General features: G+C 52.2%; 2 protein-coding genes and 1 non-coding gene across 9 annotated transcripts; 2 read left to right on the forward strand and 1 right to left on the reverse strand.

The window, feature by feature from the left end:
• Positions 1 to 901: 901 nt before the first annotated feature.
• Positions 902 to 19,544, forward strand: Fermt3 (FERM domain containing kindlin 3). Of its 3 annotated transcripts, none has more exons than XM_004852535.4 (15): positions 902 to 1,167; positions 1,736 to 1,909; positions 5,428 to 5,661; positions 5,800 to 5,919; positions 5,991 to 6,159; positions 6,234 to 6,336; positions 16,394 to 16,501; positions 16,645 to 16,779; positions 16,853 to 16,902; positions 16,971 to 17,095; positions 17,257 to 17,363; positions 17,481 to 17,714; positions 18,046 to 18,170; positions 18,794 to 18,935; positions 19,032 to 19,544. In XM_004852535.4, the coding sequence occupies exons 2-15, from the start codon at positions 1,750 to 1,752 to the stop codon at positions 19,209 to 19,211; spliced, it is 1,992 nt and encodes a 663-aa protein (XP_004852592.1). In that variant the 5' UTR covers positions 902 to 1,167; positions 1,736 to 1,749; the 3' UTR covers positions 19,212 to 19,544. The 3 variants fall into 3 exon arrangements, with proteins under 3 accessions (XP_004852592.1, XP_012930368.1, XP_087061336.1); XM_013074914.3 differs by having other exon boundaries at positions 960 to 1,167; positions 1,733 to 1,909; XM_087205210.1 differs by having other exon boundaries at positions 1,037 to 1,096.
• On the reverse strand, positions 19,506 to 22,624 carry Trpt1 (tRNA phosphotransferase 1). Of its 5 annotated transcripts, XM_004852537.4 has the most exons (9): positions 22,285 to 22,405; positions 21,827 to 21,928; positions 21,440 to 21,523; positions 21,152 to 21,233; positions 20,443 to 20,612; positions 20,178 to 20,352; positions 19,917 to 19,973; positions 19,731 to 19,841; positions 19,506 to 19,619 (listed from the first exon to the last, which is right to left on the reverse strand). In XM_004852537.4, exons 3-9 carry the CDS (start codon positions 21,512 to 21,514, stop codon positions 19,531 to 19,533), a joined length of 759 nt encoding a protein of 252 aa, XP_004852594.1. In that variant the 5' UTR covers positions 21,515 to 21,523; positions 21,827 to 21,928; positions 22,285 to 22,405; the 3' UTR covers positions 19,506 to 19,530. The 5 variants fall into 5 exon arrangements, 4 of the variants coding, with proteins under 4 accessions (XP_004852594.1, XP_021120349.1, XP_004852593.1 ...); XR_002397413.2 differs by lacking the exon at positions 21,827 to 21,928 and having other exon boundaries at positions 19,917 to 20,043; positions 22,285 to 22,624; XM_021264690.2 differs by lacking the exon at positions 21,827 to 21,928 and having other exon boundaries at positions 22,285 to 22,619.
• Positions 22,006 to 23,555, forward strand: LOC101702769 (uncharacterized). The gene is made up of 4 exons (XR_002397415.2): positions 22,006 to 22,096; positions 22,822 to 22,875; positions 23,368 to 23,466; positions 23,534 to 23,555. It is a non-coding gene; the product is annotated as an uncharacterized LOC101702769 (transcript).
• The last annotated feature ends 288 nt before the right edge of the window (positions 23,556 to 23,843 follow it).

Here is a 23,843-nt window from a genome sequence, read left to right on the forward strand (position 1 = left end):
CAGCAGTTAAACTTCCTCATTTGTCCCAAGAGTGTTGCTTTCTGGGTAGGCAAGATGCTGAGGCTAGCAGCAGGCCATATTTCCTGCTCTTCCGGGTTTGCATGAGCTGGTTTTTCCCTGGGAGTTGCCGCAGGCCTGCCCCGTGTGGGTGGCACAGTTCAAATAGCCTCACTTCCAGTGTCATCTGCTGTTGCTTGGGCTTTTGCCTCCCAGCCCAGTTGATGAACTCTGGAAAGTCTGAGTGTGCTCAGCCTTGCTCTGTGAAAGCTTATGTCCCAGGACAGAAGATAGGCAGAGGAATATTAGGCCACCAGAGATGGTCTGGTTGATGCCTGAGCAGGAGTGGTTCTGGGGGACGTGGGAAACAATGTGTCATGCTCGAAGTTGAGACCAGTGGGTCAAGGAAAAGGGTTGTGAGTGTTGGGGAGATCTGTTCTCTGAATACCTGGGCAGCAGTAAGACAAAATTTTGCCCTATTTGGGGGCAGGAAGAACTAAAGCACCGGGCCAGGGATTTAGCTCAGTGGTTTCACCGCCTGCTATGCAAGTGCAAAGACCCAAGTTCGATCCCCAGTACCAAAACCAAAACCAAAAAAAAAAAAAAGAACTAAAGCACCTTTCCTCCTGGGGCCTTCAAAGATCTTTGGTTGGCAGGGACAGTGGGGCTTATGCTGGTTTCACCTGCCAAGGCCCTAAAGGCCCAGGGTCCAGCCATTCCCTTTCCTGGCTGTCACTCCTATATCTGTGGCTGGTTTGTGACCCAGGGGACGCCTCACAACAGGCTGAAGATGAGAGGTGGTCCTAATGCTGACGGGTGCCCTGCGCACAAATGGTGGCTCCTCTACTTTGAACTAACAGGAAGGAGGCTGTGACTGTAGCATTGTACCCACAAGTCCTGTGCTCTCTTGCTTCCTGTGCTCCCTGGGGACAAAGGCAGGGCCCCACTGGAGCCTTCTGCTCACTGGCAGTGTGCTTCCTGCACCCAGTGCCCGCCCTGGGGCGGGGCCAGCCCGCCCTGACCCTGATAAGGCCACAAGGGCTGTCCTCTGAAGGAAGCTCAAAAAGAAAGCAGGCGAGGAAGCACTCAACCTCTGCAGGTGTGTAGCCTGAGGCCAGGAGTGGCTGGCAGTCTCCTCACCACCCACAGCCCCAGTTCTTGGCAGGCCAGGTAAGCTCCAGCCAGTGGCTCCAGACTGAGGACCCTTCTCTCCCCTGCCCCCAGAGCCTCTGCCCAGCGTCCCTCTTGCCCTGTCGCACGACAGCTGGCACTTTCTACTGCCGAAAGGCTCCAGTCAGCTAGGGTGCTTGGGTCTTCGCTAGGTTTGCCCTGCCAGTGAGAGTCTGGGGCTGAGGTGAGAAAGCAGCCTGGGTTGGGACCCAGCCCTGCACTGAGCAGGGTATTCTTGAGTGAGCCTCTTAGCTTGCCTTAGTCTCCTGTCTGTAGGATGGGAGTATGCTGGACAACATGGTCTCAGAGTCCCTTCAGCTCAAGCACCATAACAGTGAGAGGGTCACCCTGGCACCCCGAATCTTTTTTTTTTTTTGGTACCAGGGATCGAACTCGGGACCCTGCACTTTCGAGACAGATGCGGCGCCACTGAGCTAAATCCCCAGCCCCTGCACCCCAAATCTTGCTGCTGCCTGTGCATGCTGGCCTCTGGCCTGCTCCTTGCCTGCCGCCTGCCGCCTGCGTGGGGCACCATGGGGCTTGCTCACCTCCCTCACCCTCTCAGCAGAAGCAGCCACAGCCATGGCAGGGATGAAGACAGCCACTGGGGACTACATCGACTCATCCTGGGAGCTGCGGGTGTTTGTGGGTGAGGAGGACCCTGAGGCTGAGTCGGTCACCCTCCGAGTCACCGGGGAGTCACACATTGGCGGTGTGCTCCTGAAGATCGTGGAGGAGATCAGTGAGTGTCCTGCTGCCCCCACTTCCCCAGCTTGGCACCCAGGCGGCTGCCACAGTGTCCTCCAGTACTTCCGGGCCACCCCTGCTGCACAGCTCGCGATAACCATGTCACAATGACTCAGGCATCTCTTCTTTATCATTTAGTTCCAAAAAAGACATTTCCCCAGCTTCCCCTCCTTCCTATACCCCTCCCTTCCTCCCACTCCAGCTGCTTCTGCTGAGCCCCCTCGGGCAGATGGCCACTCACCCATTTTTCATTTTGGGATGAGGAGGCAGTACTGGAGATTGAACCCAGGGTCTTGACACTGAGCTACTACATCCCCATCCCTTTTCTTAATGTTATTTTTTGAGGACCAGGGACGTAGCTCAGTGGCGCTGCGCCTGCCTGGCAAGCCCAAAGTCGAGTTTGATCCCCGGTACCAGAAAAAAAAAAAGGATTTTTTGAGACCAGGTTTCATTAAATCACTAAATTTCCCAAGCTAGGCTCAAACTTTCTATCCTCCTGCCTCAACCTCCCAGAGTACTAGAATTACAGATGTGCACCACCACACCCAGCCTCTATTTACCCACTGATAAGGGCAGAAGGGGAGGTTTTGCCTGGGGAGGCCAAGGTCAAGTTTGTTCCTGAGGTATGAGAGAGGGTTAAGGGCTCCTGTTGACCTGGGGCCGGCTCCACACTTCCTCCCAGGTGAAGCCCTCAGCGGCTGGTAACAGGCCCCATCTGAGTGGGATGGCCCTGCCCCTGCCCCTGCCCCTGCCCCCACAGGAAGTTACAGCAGAGCAAACTGCGGTCTCAGTCATGGCAGCTAGACACAGGCCCAGGGATATGAGGACTTCTCATCATCCTGCCCTGTCTGATGGAGGCTGCCCTTCCTGGGAGGGCAGCAGGAGTACTCCAATAGCCAGGCCAGAGGGCAGGCCACAAGAATCTGGTCAGGAGTGTAAGGCCTGGGCCTTCCAGGGGAGACTGCCTCAGACCCAGCCAGCTGCCATGTGCAGCCCAGGAGGGCTGTCAGCATAACCCCATGGTAGCACAGCCCCAGAGCCCAAGCAGGGAGGAAGCCTCCAGAGGCAGGACCTAAAGAGGCTGTGAAAGCAGAAGTGGGGAGCAGAGGCTCCCTGGGGAGACTAGGTGTCAGACCAACTCTCGGCAGGCCTGGGTTAAGGCAGGACATGAGGGGGCCTGAGAACCAGGTTGTCCACAGGGCACAGCTTGTGAGTATTCCACCGCTGATGGGCCTGGGACTTGGCAGCTCACTGCCCCTGCAGTGAGGATATTGCCCCCACCCACCTGACTCCTAAGTGTGTCTAATGTGGGCTGTCTCCTGGTGCATGACTGGCTGGTGAAGCTGGACCCTTCCTGCCTGGCCCAGTGCTCTATGCCAGCTGCCACAGGAAAGCCACCATAGGGCCCTAGAGCCCTGGAAAGGACACTTCCCAGGAGAGGCTGCTTAAGACAAGTCCTGAGAGGTGGGGACAGTAAGGAGGAGCTGGGCAGCAATGGTGGGGGACAGGGATTCTCTGGGTTAGGGCTGCTGGACATAACAAGACACCGGCCTTGAGGCCTCAACAGGAGCCTAGACCTCCCCTTCAAAGTGCCCAGCATTTTCAGCAGGATAGGCCATGTTGCAGTGGATCTTTTTATTTGCGGGGGGGGGGGGGGGTGAGATAGTGTCTCACTATCTAGTTCAGGCTGGTCTTGAACTCACTAGCCCAGGCTGCCCTTGAACTTGCAGTAATTCTCCTGCCTCAGCCTCCCAAATGTTGAGATTATAGGCATATGCCACTAGTCCAGCTGCAGTGGACCTTTGGGCTGAGACCTTGTGCAGCCAGTGGGGCTGGAGTGAAGGCAGGGAGGCCCCGAGGAGGCCATCTGAGTTATCCTGCGGAGAGGAGACAAGGCTTCCAGAGGTGAGACAGAATGGATGGAGAGAAGGTGATTTGGGAGGACGCCGATTCAAGGTGAAAAGCATGGTGCTCGGAACTCTAGAACAGTCCTTGTCACACAGCCCCCAGGCTGGTGTGGAGGGGCTCCCTGGGGAGGAGGGGCACCTCTGTCCAGAACAGTCTGAGCAGAGCGCTTCAAAGACTGGGACTAGGAGCCACTGTGGCTATTGTCCCAGTGCTGGGCACATGGCTGGGTGAACGGAGGTGTCAGGAATATAGGACGCTGGAGACCTGACCTAGCCGGTGCCATGTGGGCCTGGCCAGGGCTCAGGGAAGGGTCTGGAGCAGAGGTCAGTGCTATGGGTGCTCCAGGAAGAGGGTCCCTGACTGCACCTGGGGAAAGACTAGAAGGGCCAGGTCAGAAGAGAAGTCCGAAGAGGACAGGGCCAAAGCAGAGTCAAGAGAGGAAGAGGGGAGGCAGCCCAGAGTGAGGGCACAGGAAGGAGGGGGTGAACCTGGGGAGAAGTGAGCCAGATGCAAAAAGGTTTCTCCCAGGTTGGGCCACACAGGGACAGTAGGAAGGATGGAGGAGTGAGTGGGAATGGGGATCTAGACAACCCCCAAGGAGGGCCTGGCAAAACCCCAGAAAGATGGGCTCTGCACACCCAGACGGACAGCACACCCACAGCAGCTTCCCATCATGCTTTGCTTCCAAGCTCAACTCCTGCCGCCTGCAGGGAGGACAGAAGAAGTTGTGTCATCCACTCCTGTGTCCAATTCCTAGCTGAATGTTGAGTGATGGATTCATATTTTCAGCTGTGTATGGTTGTGTGTGCATACATGTCACCAACACGTGGCACTTATCAGGTAGCAGGGGGCATGGGTCATGTTACAAACAGGAAAATTGAAGCCCAGCCAGGAATGGCAGTGCATACCTGTAATTCTAGCACCCTGGGAGGCTGAGGCAGGAGGATGGCAGTTCGTTTGAGGCTGGCCTAAACTACGTAATGTGAGACACTATGTCCAAAAAAAAGACTTGAGATGTAGCTCAGTGTGAAGGTCTTTAGTTCAATTCCACTGCTAGAAATAAGAAAGGAAGAAAGGAAGGGAAGAAGGAAGGAAGGAAAAGGAAGGGTGGGAGAAAGGAAACAGGCCCAGAGAGGTTAAGCACTTTGTCCAAGTTTTTACAGGGAGTCACAGTAGATGTTTAGAGTGCTTGCTGGACAAACCCCAGGCCCTGAAGATATACAAAGTATAGTATCTGCCTCCTAAAGTGCCAGGTATATTCAGGGAGCCCACTGGGCTGGCTGAGGTGCATAAGGTGGGGTCACCAAGCTTGGGGCATTCAGATTCTGGGTTTGGAGCCGAGCATGGTGGCACAGGCCTGTAATCCCAGCACTTTCAAGGCTGAGGCAGGAGGATCACTGTGAATTTGAGACCAGCCTGATCTACAAAGTGAGACTTTGTCTCAAAAACAAACAAACAAACAGGTTCTGGATTGGGGACCCCCAGGAAGTGATATAAAGACTAGCCAAGGGCCATTCCCCTGTCCTCTTGGAGGTGGCCCTAGCCCTCAGCTTGGGGACCTGGACAGGGCCCACCAAGAAATGGTGTACACTGTGACCCCCACAGATCGAAAGCAGGACTGGTCGGACCATGCTATTTGGTGGGAGCAGAAAAGGCAGTGGCTGCTGCAGACACACTGGACGCTGGACAAGTATGGGATCCTGGCTGATGCCCGCCTCTTCTTCGGGCCACAGCACCGGCCGGTCACCCTGAGGCTGCCCAACCGCCGCACACTGTGCCTGCGTGCCAGCTTTTCCAAGCCCCTCTTCAAGGCCGTAGCCGACATATGCCGCCTCCTCAGTGAGTAGCCCACCTGGAAGGCCTCTGCAAGGGGCAGGTCCCCTCCTTTCCCAGGCCCAGCCCCTGTCAACCTTGGTCCCTGACCCTGCCTCCGAGTGCCCAGGAGCAAGGTGAAGTCATGGTAGGAGCTCCCCACAGGTATCCGGCACCCTGAGGAGCTGTCTCTGTTGCGGGCTCCTGAGAAGAAGGAGAAGAAGAAGAAAGAGAAGGAGCCAGAGGAAGAGGTGTTTGACCTGACCAAGGTCGTCCTGGCTGGCGGTGAGCATGGGCCAAGCAGGGCATCCAGGAGGCCCGGCCTGGACAGGCCTGCTGACCCTGCTGTCCCTCAGGTGTGGCACCAGTGCTCTTCCGGGGGATGCCGGCGCACTTCTCTGACAGCGAGCACACCGAGGCCTGCTTCCGCATGCTCAGCCGCCCTGGCCCATCACCTGACCCCGGGCTGCTGCAGCGCCTACCTCGGCCCGGCTCCCTGGCCGACAAGACACAGCTGCACAGCAGGTGGGTGCTGCCACCTTCCCCATGCCCGCTGGGTCCACCTTGCACACCCCTGACTCTGGCTTCACCACCCCCAGGTGGCTGGACTCATCTCGGTGCCTCATGCAGCAGGGTGTCAAAGCTGGGGACATACTCTGGCTGCGCTTCAAGTACTACAGCTTCTTCGACTTGGATCCCAAGGTGGGCTGGGCACAGGGGGATCTGGGGGCCAGGGCCTTGAGACAGGGAGGCCTGGCAGTCAGAGTCTGGGCTCTCCCGGTGGGAGAGCCTCTGGCCTGGGCTCCAGGACACTCCCTGGAGGGGTGGCAGTAAGGATGGGCTCTGGCCACCTCCTGTGCAATCTCTCCATGGCCTTGCAGCCTGCAAACCAACTTCTGTGCACCCTCTGTATCTACAGAGCCCTTTCTGGGGCACTCTGCCTCCTCTCCTGGGCTTCTGTGGCTGCCCTTTGGCCCTCCCTCACCCCTTGGCCAAACCTACCCTGGTGACATCTGTCCCTGTCCATATAGAAGTACATCTGTGGAGGTGGCCGTCTGTCATCTGTCCTGTGTTCCTTCCCACCCACGTCTTCTTGGCCACTTGAGACCCAGACACAAGTGACCACCCTTCCTGTGAGAAGAATTATCTTCCTCTCCCAAGTGTCTGTGGTCCACTCATTTCCGCGTCTGTCTCTCCCAGGTTTCTATCCAGCATTTTGGCTCTCATTGCTCCTCTCCACGGCCTCCATCCTGGGGCTCCTTCTTTCTCCCAGAATGTTTGAGTCTCATGGCTTCAAACGTCACCCATGCTCTTTAGGACTCCTAATTTATAACCTCCAACCCAGCCTGCCCAGGGTCCCCTCCTACTCTTCCTGCATCCCTTGCAAAATCCCTGTACTTAAGGAGTTCCAGGTTCTTCCCCAGCCGGCCCACCCGATGCTGCTTAGAATCAAACCCTGAATCCCCCGCTCTTCCATGTTCCACCCATGGGCACCTCTCCAGCAGGTGCTGCAGCCTCTCCTTCTGGGCCTCCTCTCATGGCTGCTCAGCCTTGGAATGAATGTTTGCAAAAGTTCTTCTGGGCCTATTACCCTATTTAAAGGGCTCCTGTGGCTGCTGAGGTCCCTTCCATGGCCACAGGCCCTGCCAGCCCTGTCCCTGAGCCCTTCTCTGTCCTGGCCACTGCCTTCCTCTTATGCTGGCCTCTCTACTCCTTCCATATCCTGTGCCCCTGCTCTTCCTGGGGCCTTTGTTGTCCTTTTTTTCCCAGTCTTCTCTTGGATTGAGTAATTTTTACGATTCCTTTTTATCTCCTTTGGTTTGATTTATTAGCTTTTCTTTTTTGTTTGTTTTTTTTTGAGACAGGGTCTCACTAGACAGGCTGGCCTTGAACTTACTATGTAGCTAAGGCTGGCTTCTCGGTGATCCTCCTGTCTCAGCCTCCCAAGTGGTGGGATTAATAGGCATTCATGGGTAGTTTAAGAATTTAAAATCCTTGGGCCAGGGATTTAGCTTAGTGGCACTGCCTGCCTGCCTTGCAAGCGCAAGCACAAGGTCATGAGTTTGATCCCCTCCCCCGTACCAAAAAAAAAATTTAAAATCCAGTGGGTATGGTGCTCCTTGCCTGTAATTTCAGCACTTTGGGAGGCTGAGGCAGAAGGATCACAAGTTCCAGCCCAATCTGGGAAATTTAGTGATTTAGTGAAACCCCATCTCAAAATAAAAATATAGGGTTGGGGATTTAGCTCAGTGGTTCCGCTGCCTGCCCCTCAAGCACAAGGACCAGAGTTGGATCCCCGGTACAAAAAACCCAAAAAACCCAAAAACAAAAAAATAAAAATATAAATAAGGGCTGGGGATGTAGCTCAGTGCAAAGCACCTGAGTTCAATCCCCAGTACTGAAAAAATAAAATTAGAAAAGGCAGGAAGTCTGATTAAACGTGAATTACAGATAAAGAACAAATAACATTTTAGAATGTGTCCCAAATATTGCACAGAACACACTTACACTTCATGTGCCCTCCCTGCCTTGGTGTGCGGCTTCCTGCACTTGGCTCTGAGGCTGGCAGGCCCAGTGTAGGTTACTACCATCCTTGCCGTGCTGAGCACAATGGGAGCTGTACTGAGGAGCAGTTTCCACACACAGCCCACCCCTGAGCATCCACAGTGTAGGATTTTGGGAGTGTTCACAGAGTTGCCTCCATGAACCTTTAGGACGTTTTCACCACCCCACTCCCAGCAGAGTCACTCCTCATTACCTCTTTTTTTTTTTTTTTTTTTTTTTCAGAACTGGGAATTGAATCCAGGGTGCACTGAGCTATATCCCTGGCCCTTTTCTCTTTTTTATTTTGAGACAGGATCTCAGTAAGTTGCTGAGTTGCCTAGGTTGGATTCAAATTTGCAATCTTCCCGCCTCAGCCTTCCATGTGTTGGCATTAAAGACATGTACCGCCACGCCTGGCCTTAGGTTTTGTTTGTTTTGCTTTTTTGGCCTTAGTTTTAAACAATTTCCTTACCATGTGTCTTTGGTTTGCTGTGGTTTCTTATGTGTATGGTACATTGAACTTCTTTAACCTATATGTTTACAGATTTCATTAAAATTGGAAAATGTTGGGTTGTGACTTTTTCACATACTTTTCTGTCCCCCTCTTTTTTGGGGACTCCAGTTACATTACTATTGGACTGCAGCTCACTGATTGTCTGCTCATTTTTTTGGTCCTATTTTTCTGTTTCATTTTAGTCTTTTTTTTTTTTTTTTTTTTTTTTTTTTTTGGTACCGGGGATCGAACTTGGATCCTTGTGCTTGCGAGGCAGGTGGTGGAACCACTGAGCTAAATCCCTGGCCCGTCTTTTGGTTTTTTTGAGACAGGGTCTCACTGTGTAGTCCAGGCTGGCCTGGAACTCAAGAGTGCTGGGATTACAGGTGTGCACTACCACACCCAGTTTACAGATTAATTTTTCTTCTGCCAATGTGTAATCTGCCACAAATTCCATGTCTAGAAGTTCAAAATTGAAGGATTTTTTTTTTTTTCTCAGTGCTAGGGGAAAAATTCTGGGCCTCATGGCCATTAGACTAATGCTCTACCACTGAGCTGCATCCATAGCCCTAGAAGGTCAGGTTTTTTTCCTCGCAATGCTACTGGGTATTGAACCCAGGGCCTTTGCACTGAGCTACATCCCTGGGCCTCTTTTATTTTGAGGCAGGGTCTCGCTAAGTCACTAAATTACTCAGGCTGGGCTCAAACTTTGATCCTCCTGCCTCAGCCTCTCAGAGTACTGTGATTATAGTGTGGGCCACTATATTGTCCTAGCAAGTTTATAACAAGAACTGCATTCCCAACCCAAGCTGTTACATTTTCATTTGTTTCTAGTAAATGTCTGTCTACAATAGTGAGACCCCAGAAGGCTACCTGGACATTCTTTGTGTGGCTGTGTTTGTGGGAGGGCCTTTGTCAGTGGCATGTTCCCTGCCCCAGTTCTCCTTAACTTGATTTTTTCTTTTTTTTTTTTTTCTTTGCTATGGGGATCGAGCTCAGGTCCTTGCGCTTGCACAGCAGCTGGCAAAACCACTGAGCTAAATCCCTGGCCCCAGTTCTTCTTAACTCTAGGGATTGTAAAGGTTTTTTTTGGTACTGGGGATCAAACTCAGGACCTTGTGCTTGCTAGGCAGATGCTGTGCTGCTGAGCTACATCCCTGGCCACATTGTAAATTTTTATTCCAGTATTTACTTCCCTTTTTTAAAGACAAGGTCTTGCTATGTAGCACGGCTTGCCATAAACTGGCCTGTGATCCTCCAGCCTTAGCCTTTTTAGTGCTGGGATCACAGTCGTGTGCCACTTTGCCTGGTTTTATTCTTTTTTTTTTGGTACTGGGGATTGAACTCGGGACCTTGTGATTTCGAGGCAGGCATCGGAACCACTGAGCTAAATCCCCGGCCCCTAATTTTTATTTCTATATAACATGCTTCTATTTCTGTTTCTTTTTTCTTCCTTTCCCTTTTCTTTCTGCCTTTTTTTAGAGACAAGGTCTTTTACTATGTTACCCAGGCTGGCCTCAAACTTCTGAGCTCCAGTCATTCTCCTTCCTCAGCTTCCTAAATGGCTGAGACTACAAACTATTGCTCTGGTTTTCTATTTCTTGCTTTTGGAATTTCACACATTAGCTATTGACTTTGTAGGAAAGATGATTGCATAGCTGTTTTACACTGTCCCTCTCCTACATAGCATACACATTTCTTTGTATCTTTTTAGTTGAACAGTGTTTATAGTCTTAGGTTGAAACAACATGACAGCTGGATGTGGGCACACCCCTATAATCCCAGCACTTGGGAGGCAAGAGGATCTATATGAGTTCAAGGCCAGCCTGAATTACAGAGTGAGATCCTATCTCAACAAACTAACAAACAAACAACATAAATAAATAAAACATGACTATGGCTATAAATAGCAGCATATATAAATAGCATTCTAGGAGGGCTGGGGATTTAGCTCAGTGGCACCACACCTGCATCACATGCACAAGGTCCTGTGTTTGATCCTTGGTACCAGAAAAAAAAAAAAAGCATTCTAGGGAAACCTAGAATAGTTATCCTTATATATGTCCTTATATCTTTTTTTTTTTTTTTTTTTGTGGTGCTCGGGATTGGATTGAACTCAGGGCCCTCACACTGAGCTACAGCCCTTTCTAAAAAAAAACATTTTTTTTTTTGAGTCAGGGTCTTACCATGTAGTCTAGGCTGGCCTCCAACTTGACATGATCCTCCTGCATCAACCTTCTGAGTACAGGTATTACGGGTGTGTGCCACCACATCTGGCTCTAAAATTAGTTAAAGTTTTGAGGCAAGGCTTCATTATCTCACCCAGGGTGTGCTGGGACTTTCTATCCTCCTGCATCAGCCTCCTTTGTAGCTGGGTTTATAGGTGTGAGCCAAACATTGAGCTACATTCCCAGCCCAAACTGTTCCGTTTCACTGATCACTAGTAAGCACCCTTCTGCCCCCGTGGGCAGTGTGCAGAAAGCTGTCTGGATATTCAATGGGGCCTACACTGTGACGGGCAGATGCCTCGCAGAGCCCACCATGGGCTCCTTCCATAGTGGTGACCACACTGGCACATCAGGCAGGGTCTTTCCTTCTTGGAACCTGGGACTGCTTACAATCTAGTCCCACAGCGTGACTGTCATTCTTGGACATCCCTTCACTATTTTCCTGGGAATTTCTACATTGGGAATTTCCTGCCTCCAACATGTTCCTCTTCCTTTTCTTTTCTCTCTCTTTTTTTTTTTTTGGTGGTGTGGGGGATGGAAGAAGGGCCTTGTTCATACAAGGCAGCGCTCTCCACTGAGCCACATCCCCCAGGCCTCTGTGTTCCTCTTTCCTCATGATGCCCTCCTTCTGGTGGAACACATGCTTCAGTTGCTTCCTCTAAAGTGTGCATGGGACATAAGCCTTTTGAACCCTGAATGTTGCCAAAGGTCCTTATTCTAACCCTGCTGGCTGGATGTTGAATTCTAGGTTGGAGACACTTTCCTGACATCTTTCTATTTTCTTCTCAACTCCACTGTGGACACTGAGAAGTCTGGTGTCACTTTTATTTTCCATCCTTCTATGTGACCCTTTTATTTTCTCTTTACAGTGCAGCAGAGGTACCAGAAGCTTCCAGAATCTTCTCCTTATCCCCTCAGGTTCCAAAATTTCTCACTAAAATGGGCTAGCCTGGGTCTTTCTTCATTCTTTAGCTTGTATACTTGCCTGGCTCTTTCAAATCAGAAACCTGGGTACTCCAGTTATGGGCAAATGCCCTGTATGCATCTATTTAATCATTTCCTCTGCTGTCACCATTTTTCTGTTCATTCCTTCTGAAACTACTTAGTGGGTAGTGGCCCTTCTGGATAGATATTCTCTCTTTCTCCTTCCCTTCGTTCCTCTCTCCCACCCTCCTTCCCTCTTTCCCACCCTCCCTCCTTCCTTCCCTCTTCCCTCTCTTTCAGTACTAGGATTGAACCTAGGACCTGACACCACTGAGCTATATTCCCAGCCCTTTTTTATTTCATTTTGAGCAGGGGGTCTTGATAAATTGCCCAGGCTGGGTTTGAATTTGCTATCTATCTTCCTGCCTCAGCCTCCCAGAATGCTGGGATTACAAGTGTGCACCACCATGCCCACTTCAAATATTTTTGATCTGTAGATGGTTGAGTCCTCTGATTGGGATCCTACAGATAAAGAGGACTGACAATGTGACTTTTGGTGATCATAAAACAAAAAACAAAACAAAACAAAAACAAAAAGTTTACTACACATTGCCATTAATCCCCCAAAACAAATATTCCCCCTTGCTTCAAACACACTGATCTCATCATTCTTGCCACCTTTCCTCTCTCTCTCGCTCTCTCTCTCTCTCTTTCTTTCTTCTTTCTAAGACAGGGTCTCACTATGTAGTTCAGGCTGGCCTTGAACTCACTATGTAGCCCAGGCTGGCCTTAAACTCTTGGTGATCCTCTTGGCTCAGCCTCCTGAGTGCTGGGATTTCAGCTGTGTGCCACTACACTGGCTATCACTTTCTGATGAAGTCCTGGAAGTCCTCTTTCCTGAGTGTCTTCAGTTGTGTTGTTGTGACTGCCTCAAGATCTTGAATTAATTAAAAACATTGACCTTTTATGGTCACTTTGGCTTTGGGGAAGAGCAGCAGTTGCATGGTGCCAGATTTGGTGAATAGGGTGTAAAGAGGACACATTGTCCTGCCTTTACCAGCCTGTTGTTGTTGGATGGCCTTTGGTAGCAGCATTCACTGCATTGTTTATTACGTTTTGTAAAGACACTCATGAAAGTGGATGTCCAGAACTGCTTCAGAAAGTGGCAAGAGTGATGAGATAAGTGGGTTTGAATCAAAGGGGAAGATTTTTGAGGGGGATTAATGGCAATATGTCCTTTACTGTAAGTTTTTTAAATTATTTTTTTATTTTGGTATTGAGGATCAAACTCGGGACCTTGTGCTTTCAAGGAAGGCAGTGGAACCACTGAACTAAGTCCCTGGCCCCTTTTACTATAATTTTTTAAAAATTTAAACATTCACCATACAGTTTGATCATCCCTGGTACAGTATGATCATCCCTGGTCCATCCCCAGCCCAATGTTCAAGGTTTTTTTGACAGTTTTTATATTGAACTGTTTTTCCTTTATATATTGTAGACATGAAAATTTGTCAGATAAATATATTGTGATGTCTTTTTCCACTCCATGTTTCAGCTTTTCATTCTCCTTAGGGTTAACTTTTTTTTTTTTGAGACAGGGTATTGCTTTGTAGTTCAGGTTGGCCCTGAACTCACTATGTAGCACAGGCTGACCTCAAACTCGTGATGATCCTCCTGCCTCAGCCTCCCAAGTGCTGGGATTACAGGCCAGTGCTGGGATTATAGGTGTGCACCACCATGCCTGGCTCATTAGGGTCCCCCCTCCCCTCTGGGGATGAACTCAGGACCTTGCACTTTCTAGGCAGATGTAGCACCACTGAGCTAAATCCCCGGCCCTGTCACTTGGGTTTCTTTTGATAAATAGTGTGTTTAATTTTAATATAACTCAATTGATATTTCTTTTTTATTTGTTTTTTAGTAGCTTTAAAATGAAACTCAGCTGGGCATGGTAGCGCACACATGTGATCCCAGCACAAAGGAGGCTGAGCAAGGATTACTATGAGTTTGAGACCAGCCTGGGCTATATAGTGAGGCCTTGTCTCTAAAGAAATAAATAAAAATAAAAATTAAAAAAATAAAATGAAACTCACCAGGTATGGTGGTGCACACTTGTAATTCCAGCACTCTGGGTGCCTGAGGCAGGAGGATCATAAGATCACAAGAGTTTGAGCCCAGCCTGAACTACTGTACATAGCTAGACCCTGTCTCAAAAAAAACAAGCAAAAGCAGGCCATGGTGGCACATGCTGTAATGGGAGTGCTGCAATCCCAGCACTTGGGAAGAGAGGCAGGAGGATCATTGCAAGTTTGAGGCCAGCATAGGGTACATAGATTCAGCTATGAACTATATGAACTATATATGGAGACCCTGTCTCGAAAAACCAAAACCAAAACCAAACAAAATCATCCTGGACAGCCATGGTGGTGCATCCATGGAATCCCAAATTTGAAGCTAGTCTGAGCAATTTAGCAAGACCCATTCTCAAAAGAAAAAAAAAAAGGGCTGGGATGTAGCTGAGGGCAAGGCCTAGTTTCAGTCCCCAGGACTGAAAATAGAAAATCTGGTTTTGATTTCTAAGTGTGGAATTTTATCTATAAGGGTTTTGATTTACATGTGAGGAGTTTTGTTTTTGTTTTTTTGCTCCCTACTGGGTCTTTGTCTCTTCGGAGCTCTATTTCTTTTTTGTCCATCATGGTCTCTGTAGTCCAAGCCAGCAGCTGTCCTCAGCTGTGTGCAACCCTTGCTGTCCAGTTCTGTTTGGATGCCAGGCTCCAAGCATCTGCATGGAGATGGGTCAGGGCTGTCCTTCTGGAGGGTTTTGCTGATTGCTTGGTGTCTTAGTGGTGACCCCTCTAACTGCTCAGCTGGGGCTGGAGACTCCCTGCCAGTGTCTGGGTGGCATGTGGGGAAGGCCAGGGTGGCTATCCCTGCTCAGTGTGGGCTTCCACTCCACCCATTCAGTTCACACCTGGTACTCTCCCAGCTGTGCTCAGGCCACCAATGCAGGGCTCTCTCTAACTCAGCAGCCCCAGGGAGAAAGTTTCAGGTTTTTCTGGGTGTCAGCATGGGTCACCTTACTGCAGGTTTCTGGGGAGGGACCTGACTCTTTTAGATTTTCTTTTCCTTTTGTGTGTGTGTGTGTGTGTGTGTGTGTGTGTGTGTGTGTGTGTGTTCTAGGGATTAAACCCAGGAAGCACAGACCTACATCCTCAGCCCCTTTGTTTTTTTGAGACAGGGTCTTGCTAAGTTGTTAAATTGTCCAGATTGGGCTCCAACTTGAGATCCTCCTGTCTCGCCTCCCAGAATGCTGGGAGTATAGGTGTCTTGCTTGGGTTTGCATTTCTTATTTATTTTTTTTCTTTTTTTGGTACCGAGGATCAAACTCGGGACCTTGCACTTGCAAGACAGGCGCCGAAACCACTGAGCTAAATCCCCATCTTATTTATTTTTTTAATGAATATATGTTTGTAGTACATACATAATTACATTCATCATGGGGAGTTGATACATATACATAACACATCTAATTCCTTTTGCTTCTCCTTACTCTCCCCTTTCTCCCCCTCTTTCCAACTCTTGGTCCCCTTCCCATTCACAAATGATCTACCTCCCTGTTTCCTATTATCTATCTTTTTTTTATTGGTACCAGGGATTGAACTCAGGACCTTGCGATTCTGAGGCAGTCGATGGTACCACTGAGCTAAACCCCCAGCCCCCTATTATCTATCTTTTATTTTGCTCTACAAGTTATTTATACTTTGTATTTTTCATATAAGTGAAACCATGTGATATTTAAGCTGATTTATTTCACATTATTAACATTGTGGTCTCGAGGTGCATCTATTTTCCTACAAATGACTCATTTATTCTTCTTTATGGCAGAGTAGTATTCCATCGCATGTAAGTGCCACATTACATTTTCTTTATCTGTTCATATGTTTATGGGGATATAGGCTGTTTTCAAGATTTAGCTATTATGAGTTGTGCAGCTATAAACATGGGTATGCATGTATCATTGTGATATGACATCTTTAACTCTTTCAGGAAAATAGCTAGAACGGGAACAGCTGGGTCAAATGGAGTTTCTAGTTTTAGTTCTTTGAGGAATCTCCACACTGATTTCCATAGTGCTTGTACCAGTTTACACTCCCATCAGCAATGTAGAAGGGTCCTTTTCCCCTCACACCCTCGCCAGCATTTGTTATCCCTTGATTTCTTGGGCCTTGGTTCTCAGTTTCAGTGGGCCTCAGAAGATGGCTTCCATGGACACCGGGACTTCCTTGTGCCTTTGCCCTTCCTGATCCTTCTTGCTGGAATTCTCTTCCTTCACTCTTCCCATTGTCACCCTCCAGGTCTCTGTTCAGGTCACCTCCTCACACCAGTGTTGCCCTTGACTGAGGGATCAGGGCACTGGCTGGGGGAGATATTTGTTTTCTGGACTCTGGGGCCGCTTGACTTCGGGCTTGGACATCCACCAAGCATCAGTACACCAGGCAGAGTGCACAAGGTGGCTGCCTGGGTGTGCAGACCCCTTGGCAGCGTCTGAGCAGCGGTTCCCCACCCACTGCAGGCTGACCCCGTGCGGCTGACACAGCTGTATGAGCAGGCACGCTGGGACCTGCTGCTGGAGGAAATCGACTGCACTGAGGAGGAGATGATGGTGTTCGCCGCCCTGCAGGTGCCTGGGCACCCAGGGTGGCCGGGGTGTGGACCCTGGGCAAGAAGGGCCTTCTGGAGTGGGGCCCATGTCTAGGGACACCCAGCCTGGGGCCACCACTGGGCAGCAACTGGACTCAGTGTTCCCTGGCCATGCATCCCCAGTACCACATCAACAAGCTGACACAGAGTGGGGAGGCCGGCGAAGTGGCCAGCATGGACCCGGGGCTGGATGACCTGGATGCGGCCCTGAACAACCTGGAAGTGAAGCTTGAGGGCTCGGCGCCCACGGATGTGTTGGTAAGGGCTCAGGCTTCAGTGGGTGTCTACACCAAGGGAGCCCTGGGCCCCTCTGACTCCCCCCCTCCCTCAGGATAGCCTCACCACCATCCCAGAGCTCAAGGACCATCTCCGAATCTTCCGGTGAGTCTGCCCATCCGGAGGAGGAGGCTGTGTGTCAGGGTGGCCATTCACACCCTGCTTGCTCTCAGGCCCCGGAAACTGACCCTGAAAGGCTACCGGCAGCACTGGGTGGTGTTCAAGGAGACCACACTGTCCTACTACAAGAGCCAGGACGAGGCCCCGGGGGACCCTATTCAGCAGCTCAACCTCAAAGGTGAGGGAGCAAGGGTGGGGACTGGCAGGGCCCCCTCTTCCTTGGGAACCAGGGAAGATGATCTCTGTCGGGAGGAGGCTGTGCAGGGCTGGCTTTCATGTGGGGCCCTCTCAGGCAGGCCTCCCCCTCCAAGGCCCTCCAGACACCCCTTATTCCTGCAGGGTGCGAGGTAGTCCCAGATGTCAATGTCTCCAGCCAGAAGTTCTGCATCAAACTCCTAGTGCCCTCGCCTGAGGGCATGAGTGAGATCTACCTGCGGTGCCAGGATGTGTGTGAAGTTGGCAGGGATGTGGCAAGGCTGGGGCCAGGCTGAAGTGGGCACTCAGGACAGAGGTGGGGTGGGGGCAGAGCCTGGCTGGCTCCTCACCGTCCTTGTCCCCACCAGGAGCAGCAGTATGCCCACTGGATGGCTGGGTGCCGACTGGCCTCCAAGGGCCGCACCATGGCAGACAGCAGCTATACCAGTGAGGTGCAGGCCATCCTGGCCTTCCTCAGCCTCCAGCGGGCAGGCGGTGGGGGCTCAGGCAACCACACTCAGGGCCCTGATGCCTCTGGTGAGGGCCTTAACCCCTACGGCCTTGTGGCCCCCCGCTTCCAGCGAAAGTTCAAGGCCAAGCAGGTAACAGAAGATAGAGGGTGGGAATGACCACACCATTTTCCTGGCTGCCTTTGATCCCTGGGTCCCACAGAGCTTCTCAGGAGAAAGCTAGGAGGAAACTTGCTCCCTCTCCCAGGCCTCTGAAAGGATCACAGTCCAAGGGCCCCTGTCCACTCAGGGCCTGGCTCAGCCCACATTTGTCAGGCAGTGAGAGGTTGCACTTTGGTGGCTGTGTTAGGCATTGGGCCTTTCCCAGGCTCAGCATCCTGTCTCCCTGACAGGGAAGGCAGGAGTCAGAGGGACTTTGGGGGAGGGGAACCCTCACCAGCTCCTCACCAGTATGGCTCCACAGCTCACCCCGAGGATCCTGGAGGCCCACCAGAACGTGGCCCAGCTGTCATTGACTGAGGGCCAGCTGCGCTTCATCCAGGCCTGGCAGTCCTTGCCTGATTTTGGCATCTCCTACTTCATGGTCAGGTATAAGCCCTAGTCCAGCCATGCACTGCCCTAACTGCTGCTTGCTGTTCCATGCACCACCCTCAGCCACTCCCAAGAAGTCTCCCTCCTCGCCTGTTCTCTGAGGGCAGATCTTACAAGGGGCTTTCTGCACACACCCCACCACTCTGCACCCCTACAGGAAATACAAGAGGCGGAGCCCGGCTGGGAAGGCAAGAGACAGTGTCTTTCCTGGCTCTGCCATGAACCCTTCCCTCTCTGGGCCTCTGTTACTATTCTGGAGGACATGGCTGACCTTAGATGCCATTACAGAAGTGGCCCTCTATTCATTTCCCAACCCTGCAGACACGGTGATGGACAATGATGATGATATATACACTATTATCACCACAAACTATTTCCCAGTGCTGTGAAATGAATCCACCAAGTAACCCCCATTTTCCAGCTGAGGAACTCAAGCCCTAGAGAACCTAAACGTCTTCCACAGGGTCCCACAGCAGACAAGCAGCAGAGCTGGGATGTGGGCAGTTATGTCCTCCCCCATCATACTGGCTGTGGACATTGTGCCACGCCGTCTGGGTGGGCTCTGGGGCCATGCACTGGGGAGCCCCTGCTCATACACCCCCTCCCACCCCGGCAATCAGGTTCAAGGGCAGCAAGAAAGATGAAATCCTGGGTATTGCCAACAACCGACTGATCCGAATCGACTTGGCTGTGGGTGATGTGGTCAAGACCTGGCGCTTCAGCAACATGCGCCAGTGGAATGTCAACTGGGACATCCGGCAGGTGGGCCCAGTGAGGACAGGGTGGGACAGGGGACAGACGGTGGAGGCTTCTCCTTTATCCTTCCTGCCCACTGGCACCTGACTACTCGTCCCACAGGTAGCCATTGAGTTTGATGAGCACATCAATGTGGCCTTTGGCTGTGTGTCTGCCAGCTGTCGAATCGTGCATGAGTACATCGGTGGCTACATTTTCCTGTCCACTCGGGAGCGGGCCCGTGGGGAGGAGCTGGATGAGGACCTCTTCTTGCAACTCACAGGTGGCCATGAAGCCTTCTAAGGGCAGTGTGACTACCCATGCCCTGCTCACCATCAGCCACAGCACTGCTGCACCCCCACTCCAGGCATGCTTTGAGCTGGGCACTTTCACCTCCTGGGCCAGACTCAGCCTTCGTGCAGGCTGGGAGGCGAGAGGTGGGCCTGAGTTCGTACACAGCCCGCTTTCCCTGTCCGCATGGCCAAGGCCAACACCCTTGACCTATGTGTGGCACAGCTCCCTGAGCACATAAGGAAGACCAGATCTAGGCAAAGGATGAGAAATCCTAGTTTCGAACTGGAATTCTTTTCTTGTTACTTTTTAAATTTTTTAAATAAATATTTTATTGTTTGATCATCCTTCCTCTGGGGCTGTGCTTGGGGCCACTCGGACACTCTGTCTCTTTATCACCAGGCAAGGAGAGGGGTTTTCCTGAGATAAAGATGAAAGTTTCTTAGAGAAAGGGAGATAGTCAGCCTGGGTTGGAAGCTGGGAAAGAGGCAAGGGCAGAAGGGCACAGGCATATGGGATTGCAGTTCTCACGGGCAGGGCACAGCTGCAGGGCCTCCTTGAAGTACTTGGGAAGCAGGAAGCCATCAGCATCCCCTGGTGTCAGGATCACCCCATTGGCAGAGCAGAAGAAGGGGATTCCATCTGCCGACAAAGGTATCGATGTGACTCATGCCCCCTCCCTAAAGGTCCAGCAGTCCCTTCTGTGACCACACACACCTGCCAGGGCCAGGGGTCCATTGATGAGCACGGCTACTTCACAATTCCGGCGCATGCCTATAGGGACAACCGGAGCTGGGGCCTAGGGCACGTGGGAGGCAATTAGCAAACCAGGACAGAGGTGGTCCTAAGGTGAAGAGTATGGAGGGGTATGATGCTGTGCAAGGCTGAGGGCAGCCTCAGACAAGGGAGGCTGTGACCCTTGGAGGAGTCCTGAGAGGACAGAGTGGGTGGGAATAGGTGGGGAGAGGGGGCACTGACCACTGATGATACCAGGGTCCCCAGGCAGTCCTGGGGCCAAGTGAATGTGTGTCCTTCCCTGGCAGGACAGGCCCTTGAGCAAGATGGATGGCCAATGCTTCCAGAATGTACCATGGACTAGCATCCGGGGCAGGGCCTGTGGCGTCTCAAGGGGCACCAGTTCCAAATCAGGCACCTGAAATGTGTGGTTGAATGGGTAGCAGTAAGACCTCCCCAGTGGACAGGGGTCCCATCTGGCTCTCCTACCTGTCTCTTTGGCACCCACCTGCAGGGAATGGCCTTGATTAGCCCGGATGAGGGGACCAGTGCTGGGATCTCCTGGCCGAAGGGTGAACCGCTGCTTCTCATTGGTATCCACCACATGCTGCACATCTTCAGCAGAGAAGCTGTGAAACTGGGGCAGCTGCAGGAGGCTGTGCAGGGGCACAAAGCCATCTGCAGGCAGACAAGTGCTTAGGTGCCAACCTTGCTATGGCCAGGTCATAGTTCATGGGGAGCCACAGCCAGAACAAAGCCTGGGCCTGGAGATCACACGGGCTTCACTGTGTGACCTCTAGGAACACTCCCCTTTCTGGGCCTCAGTTTCCTTAACTTACACAGGAAGAATAGCTCCCTCATGGAGGTTCACACAGATAAAGTGCTTAGTATTCGCCCAGAGGGGATACCCAGTAAACATCACTTGCTGCAAGACTCCCCAGTACCCATCCTTGGGGCATTTACTGGCCATGTGATTGGCAGGAAATCACCAGAAAGGCCACTTGGCTGGACATCAGGCCTGGCCCAGACAGGTTCCTCTCCCAGTAGACATGACATGGGGCTCTGGGCCCAGTCTTCACTGTGCATGGAGCGGATGTACCTGCTGTGCCTTCCTTATGGTGCAGTGGTGGGAGCCACAGTGTATGGGGCACAGATAGGTTCATACTGTTTCCTGGGTGCCAGCCACTCCTTCCCAGGCCTCCGAGATCCTCACTTACCAGCTCCCATGGGAAGCCCCAGCTTCAAGGCTCCGTGACGGAGGGTGTAGGACAGAGCCTTAGACAGCTGCACATCTCGGTCCTAAAAGAGCTCAATGGTGGCTTGGGTCTCCATAATTGACCCTCCCCTGCTGCCCACTCCGAAACTGGAGTGACCTGCTGGAGAGGGAGAGGAATCCCCTCTCCGGGACCAGAATAACCCATGAGTCCCCACTCTACCGGGAAGCCAGGGCTCGGAGTCCCCTCCCCTGTTCTCCCCCAGGCGGGTGAGGGTGAGGAAAGGCACACCTGTTGCCGGGGTCTGGAAGCCCTTCTACCTTTGGGTCCTGCTGCCTCCCGGCTCCTTCCTCCAGAGGAGCTCATACTCCAGACCTGTGAGGGGCAGCGACTTGTGGAGACTGATTTAAAGATCTTCTCCTGTCCCCGCCCTGCCCGGAAAGTCACAAAGGCTCAGGACCGGAGAGCTGGGTGGTGGAAGTACAGCTCATGACATTCGCCGCCCATCCTCCAAACGCGGGTGCAGACAGGGCAACTAAGACCCTCGCTGGCGAGACTTGCAAGGTCACAATGGCAGCCACAGGGATAGGGGAGCAGAAGCCTGCGCTTTAGGAGGGCCACAGCGCGCAGACTGATCCTGGGGAAAAGGCTGTGAATAAGGCCCTAAAGCTAGCTCACCCGCAGCCGTCTGCTGCCCGCCAATGAGAAGACGCGGAAGAAGGGGCGGCACTACTTCCGTTTCAGGGGAGTAGTGGAACGTGAGGGCCGGAGCATGTGGCTCTGCCAATGAAAAGGCATTGAAGAAGGGGGTGGGCACTTCCGCTTGGGGGAAGGGGCGGAGCCTGTGGGCCCAGCTTGAGGGTGAGTTCTAGTTCCGGCTGAGACTGGAGCTTCTACATTGTGGGAAGCGGTTCTCTACGTTTCTTTGGCTGGAAGCAGAATCTCTGGGTTTGGAGGATTTAAGTATTTGGGGGGCCCAGGACTTCTGGGCGGTAGGGATGTCCAGAAGTCCCAAGAATTTCTGGCAGCAAGAGCCCCTCCCCACTCCCCAGCCGACACTTGAGGCTGTTGCTGGTATAATAGGATACTAACTGTCCAGGCGTGGTCAGGGAGGTTGGAAAGGCTGGGATACGTACCCTCAGGAAGTCTGTGGCAGAATCTGGCAGAACTGGGCCGAAGGGTGGCTGTGTGCCCTCCATGGTGACAGGCCCGGCCGTGTCCTTCTCTAGAGCTTCCTTGTCCAGATCATGGACCCCGAGGTGACCCTGCTGCTGCAGTGCCCTCCTGGGGGACTGACCCAGGAGCAGGTAGGAGTGGAGCTGAGCCCAGCCCATGATCGTCACCCACTACCAGGAGGAGATAAAACCATCATTGCCATCTGGGAGAGCCGGCTACGGACCCAGCCCTGGCTCTTTAATGCCCCTAAGTTCCGCCTGCATTCAGCCACACTGGCACCTACTGACTCTCCAGGACCACAGCTGCTCCTGCGTCTGGGCCTGACTTCCTACAGAGACTTCCTGGGCACCAACTGGGCTAGCTCAGCCTCCTGGCTTCGACAACAGGGAGCTACTGATTGGGATGACAAGCAAGCCTATCTAGCTGACCCACTGGGGGTGGGTGCTATACTAGTCACAGCTGACAACTTCCTTGTCTTCTTACGCCGCTCTTGGCAGGTGGCCGAGGCCCCTGGACTGGTGGATGTTCCTGGTGGGCACCCTGAGCCTCAGGTGAGATGCCAGTCTGGGTACAAAGGCACAAAACCCCAAACAGCTCAGGGGAGCTGGACCTCTATGCCCTCCCAGCTCAGGGAAAATCAGCCTGGTGTTTCTCTGGGTCCACTCAGAGCAGCTGTGCAGCCTTCCCTGCTACAGTGCCTCCTGGATGGCTGACCTGGGAACAAGCATAGGCCAGCCTACACAGTCATGCTAGAAGGGGACAATGCACTCACTGGCATCTGGAAGACTTTGCTACAGGCCTAACCTGCAATAGAACCGTGGGAAGCAAGTGGGAAGGGGAGTAGGCAGAGGAAGAAGATGCCTTACCTTCCTCGTTGTGGCCCCTTCTGAGCTGGACTGTTGGTTCTCCACCTGGACAAGGGGGGCCTGAGTTAGGGGATCATTAAGACTCTTACACTGTCTACCTCGGGCCACCAGGACCAGCAAGGGGGAAGACAGGGTGGGAAGGGGTAAAGAGCAGACCCTGAGCCTGACCTCTCATAGGCCCTGTGCCCTGGTGACAGCCCCCAACACAAGGACCTCCCGGGGAAGTTGGTGGTACAAGAGCTCTTCTCCAGTGTCCTGCAGGAGATCTGTGATGAGGTGAGAGGTGGTTCTGACAGCCTGGTGGGCATGAAGGGAAGAGGTAGAACTTGCTAGATTTCCACAGGTCTGGGCTGGTGGGAGGTCTGCATCGACCTGGATGGCACTGAGGAAAGAGCTTGGCTTTGCAGGTGGGTGTACTCAAGAGTGGAATTCTAAACTGGGTGGGGTGGTGCCCTCCTGTAACTTCAGCACTCAGGAGGCTGAGGATTGCCTCAATTTCAAGGCCAGCCTAGGCTACATAGTGAATTCAAGTCCAGTCTGAACTACAGAGTAAGACCCTGTCTCAAAAGCCAATTTTAGCCCTCAGGCTCTTCCTCTTTACAGTTTAAATAGTGGTAAATGTCTCCCAATGTCACACTCCCCATTTGCCCACT

The sequence above is a fragment of the Heterocephalus glaber genome, unplaced genomic scaffold (genome assembly GCF_053883595.1).
Source record: "Heterocephalus glaber isolate CG9 unplaced genomic scaffold, H.glaber_assembly_v1.0 deba00000594, whole genome shotgun sequence".
In the NCBI taxonomy this organism is placed as follows: Eukaryota; Metazoa; Chordata; class Mammalia; order Rodentia; family Bathyergidae; genus Heterocephalus; species Heterocephalus glaber.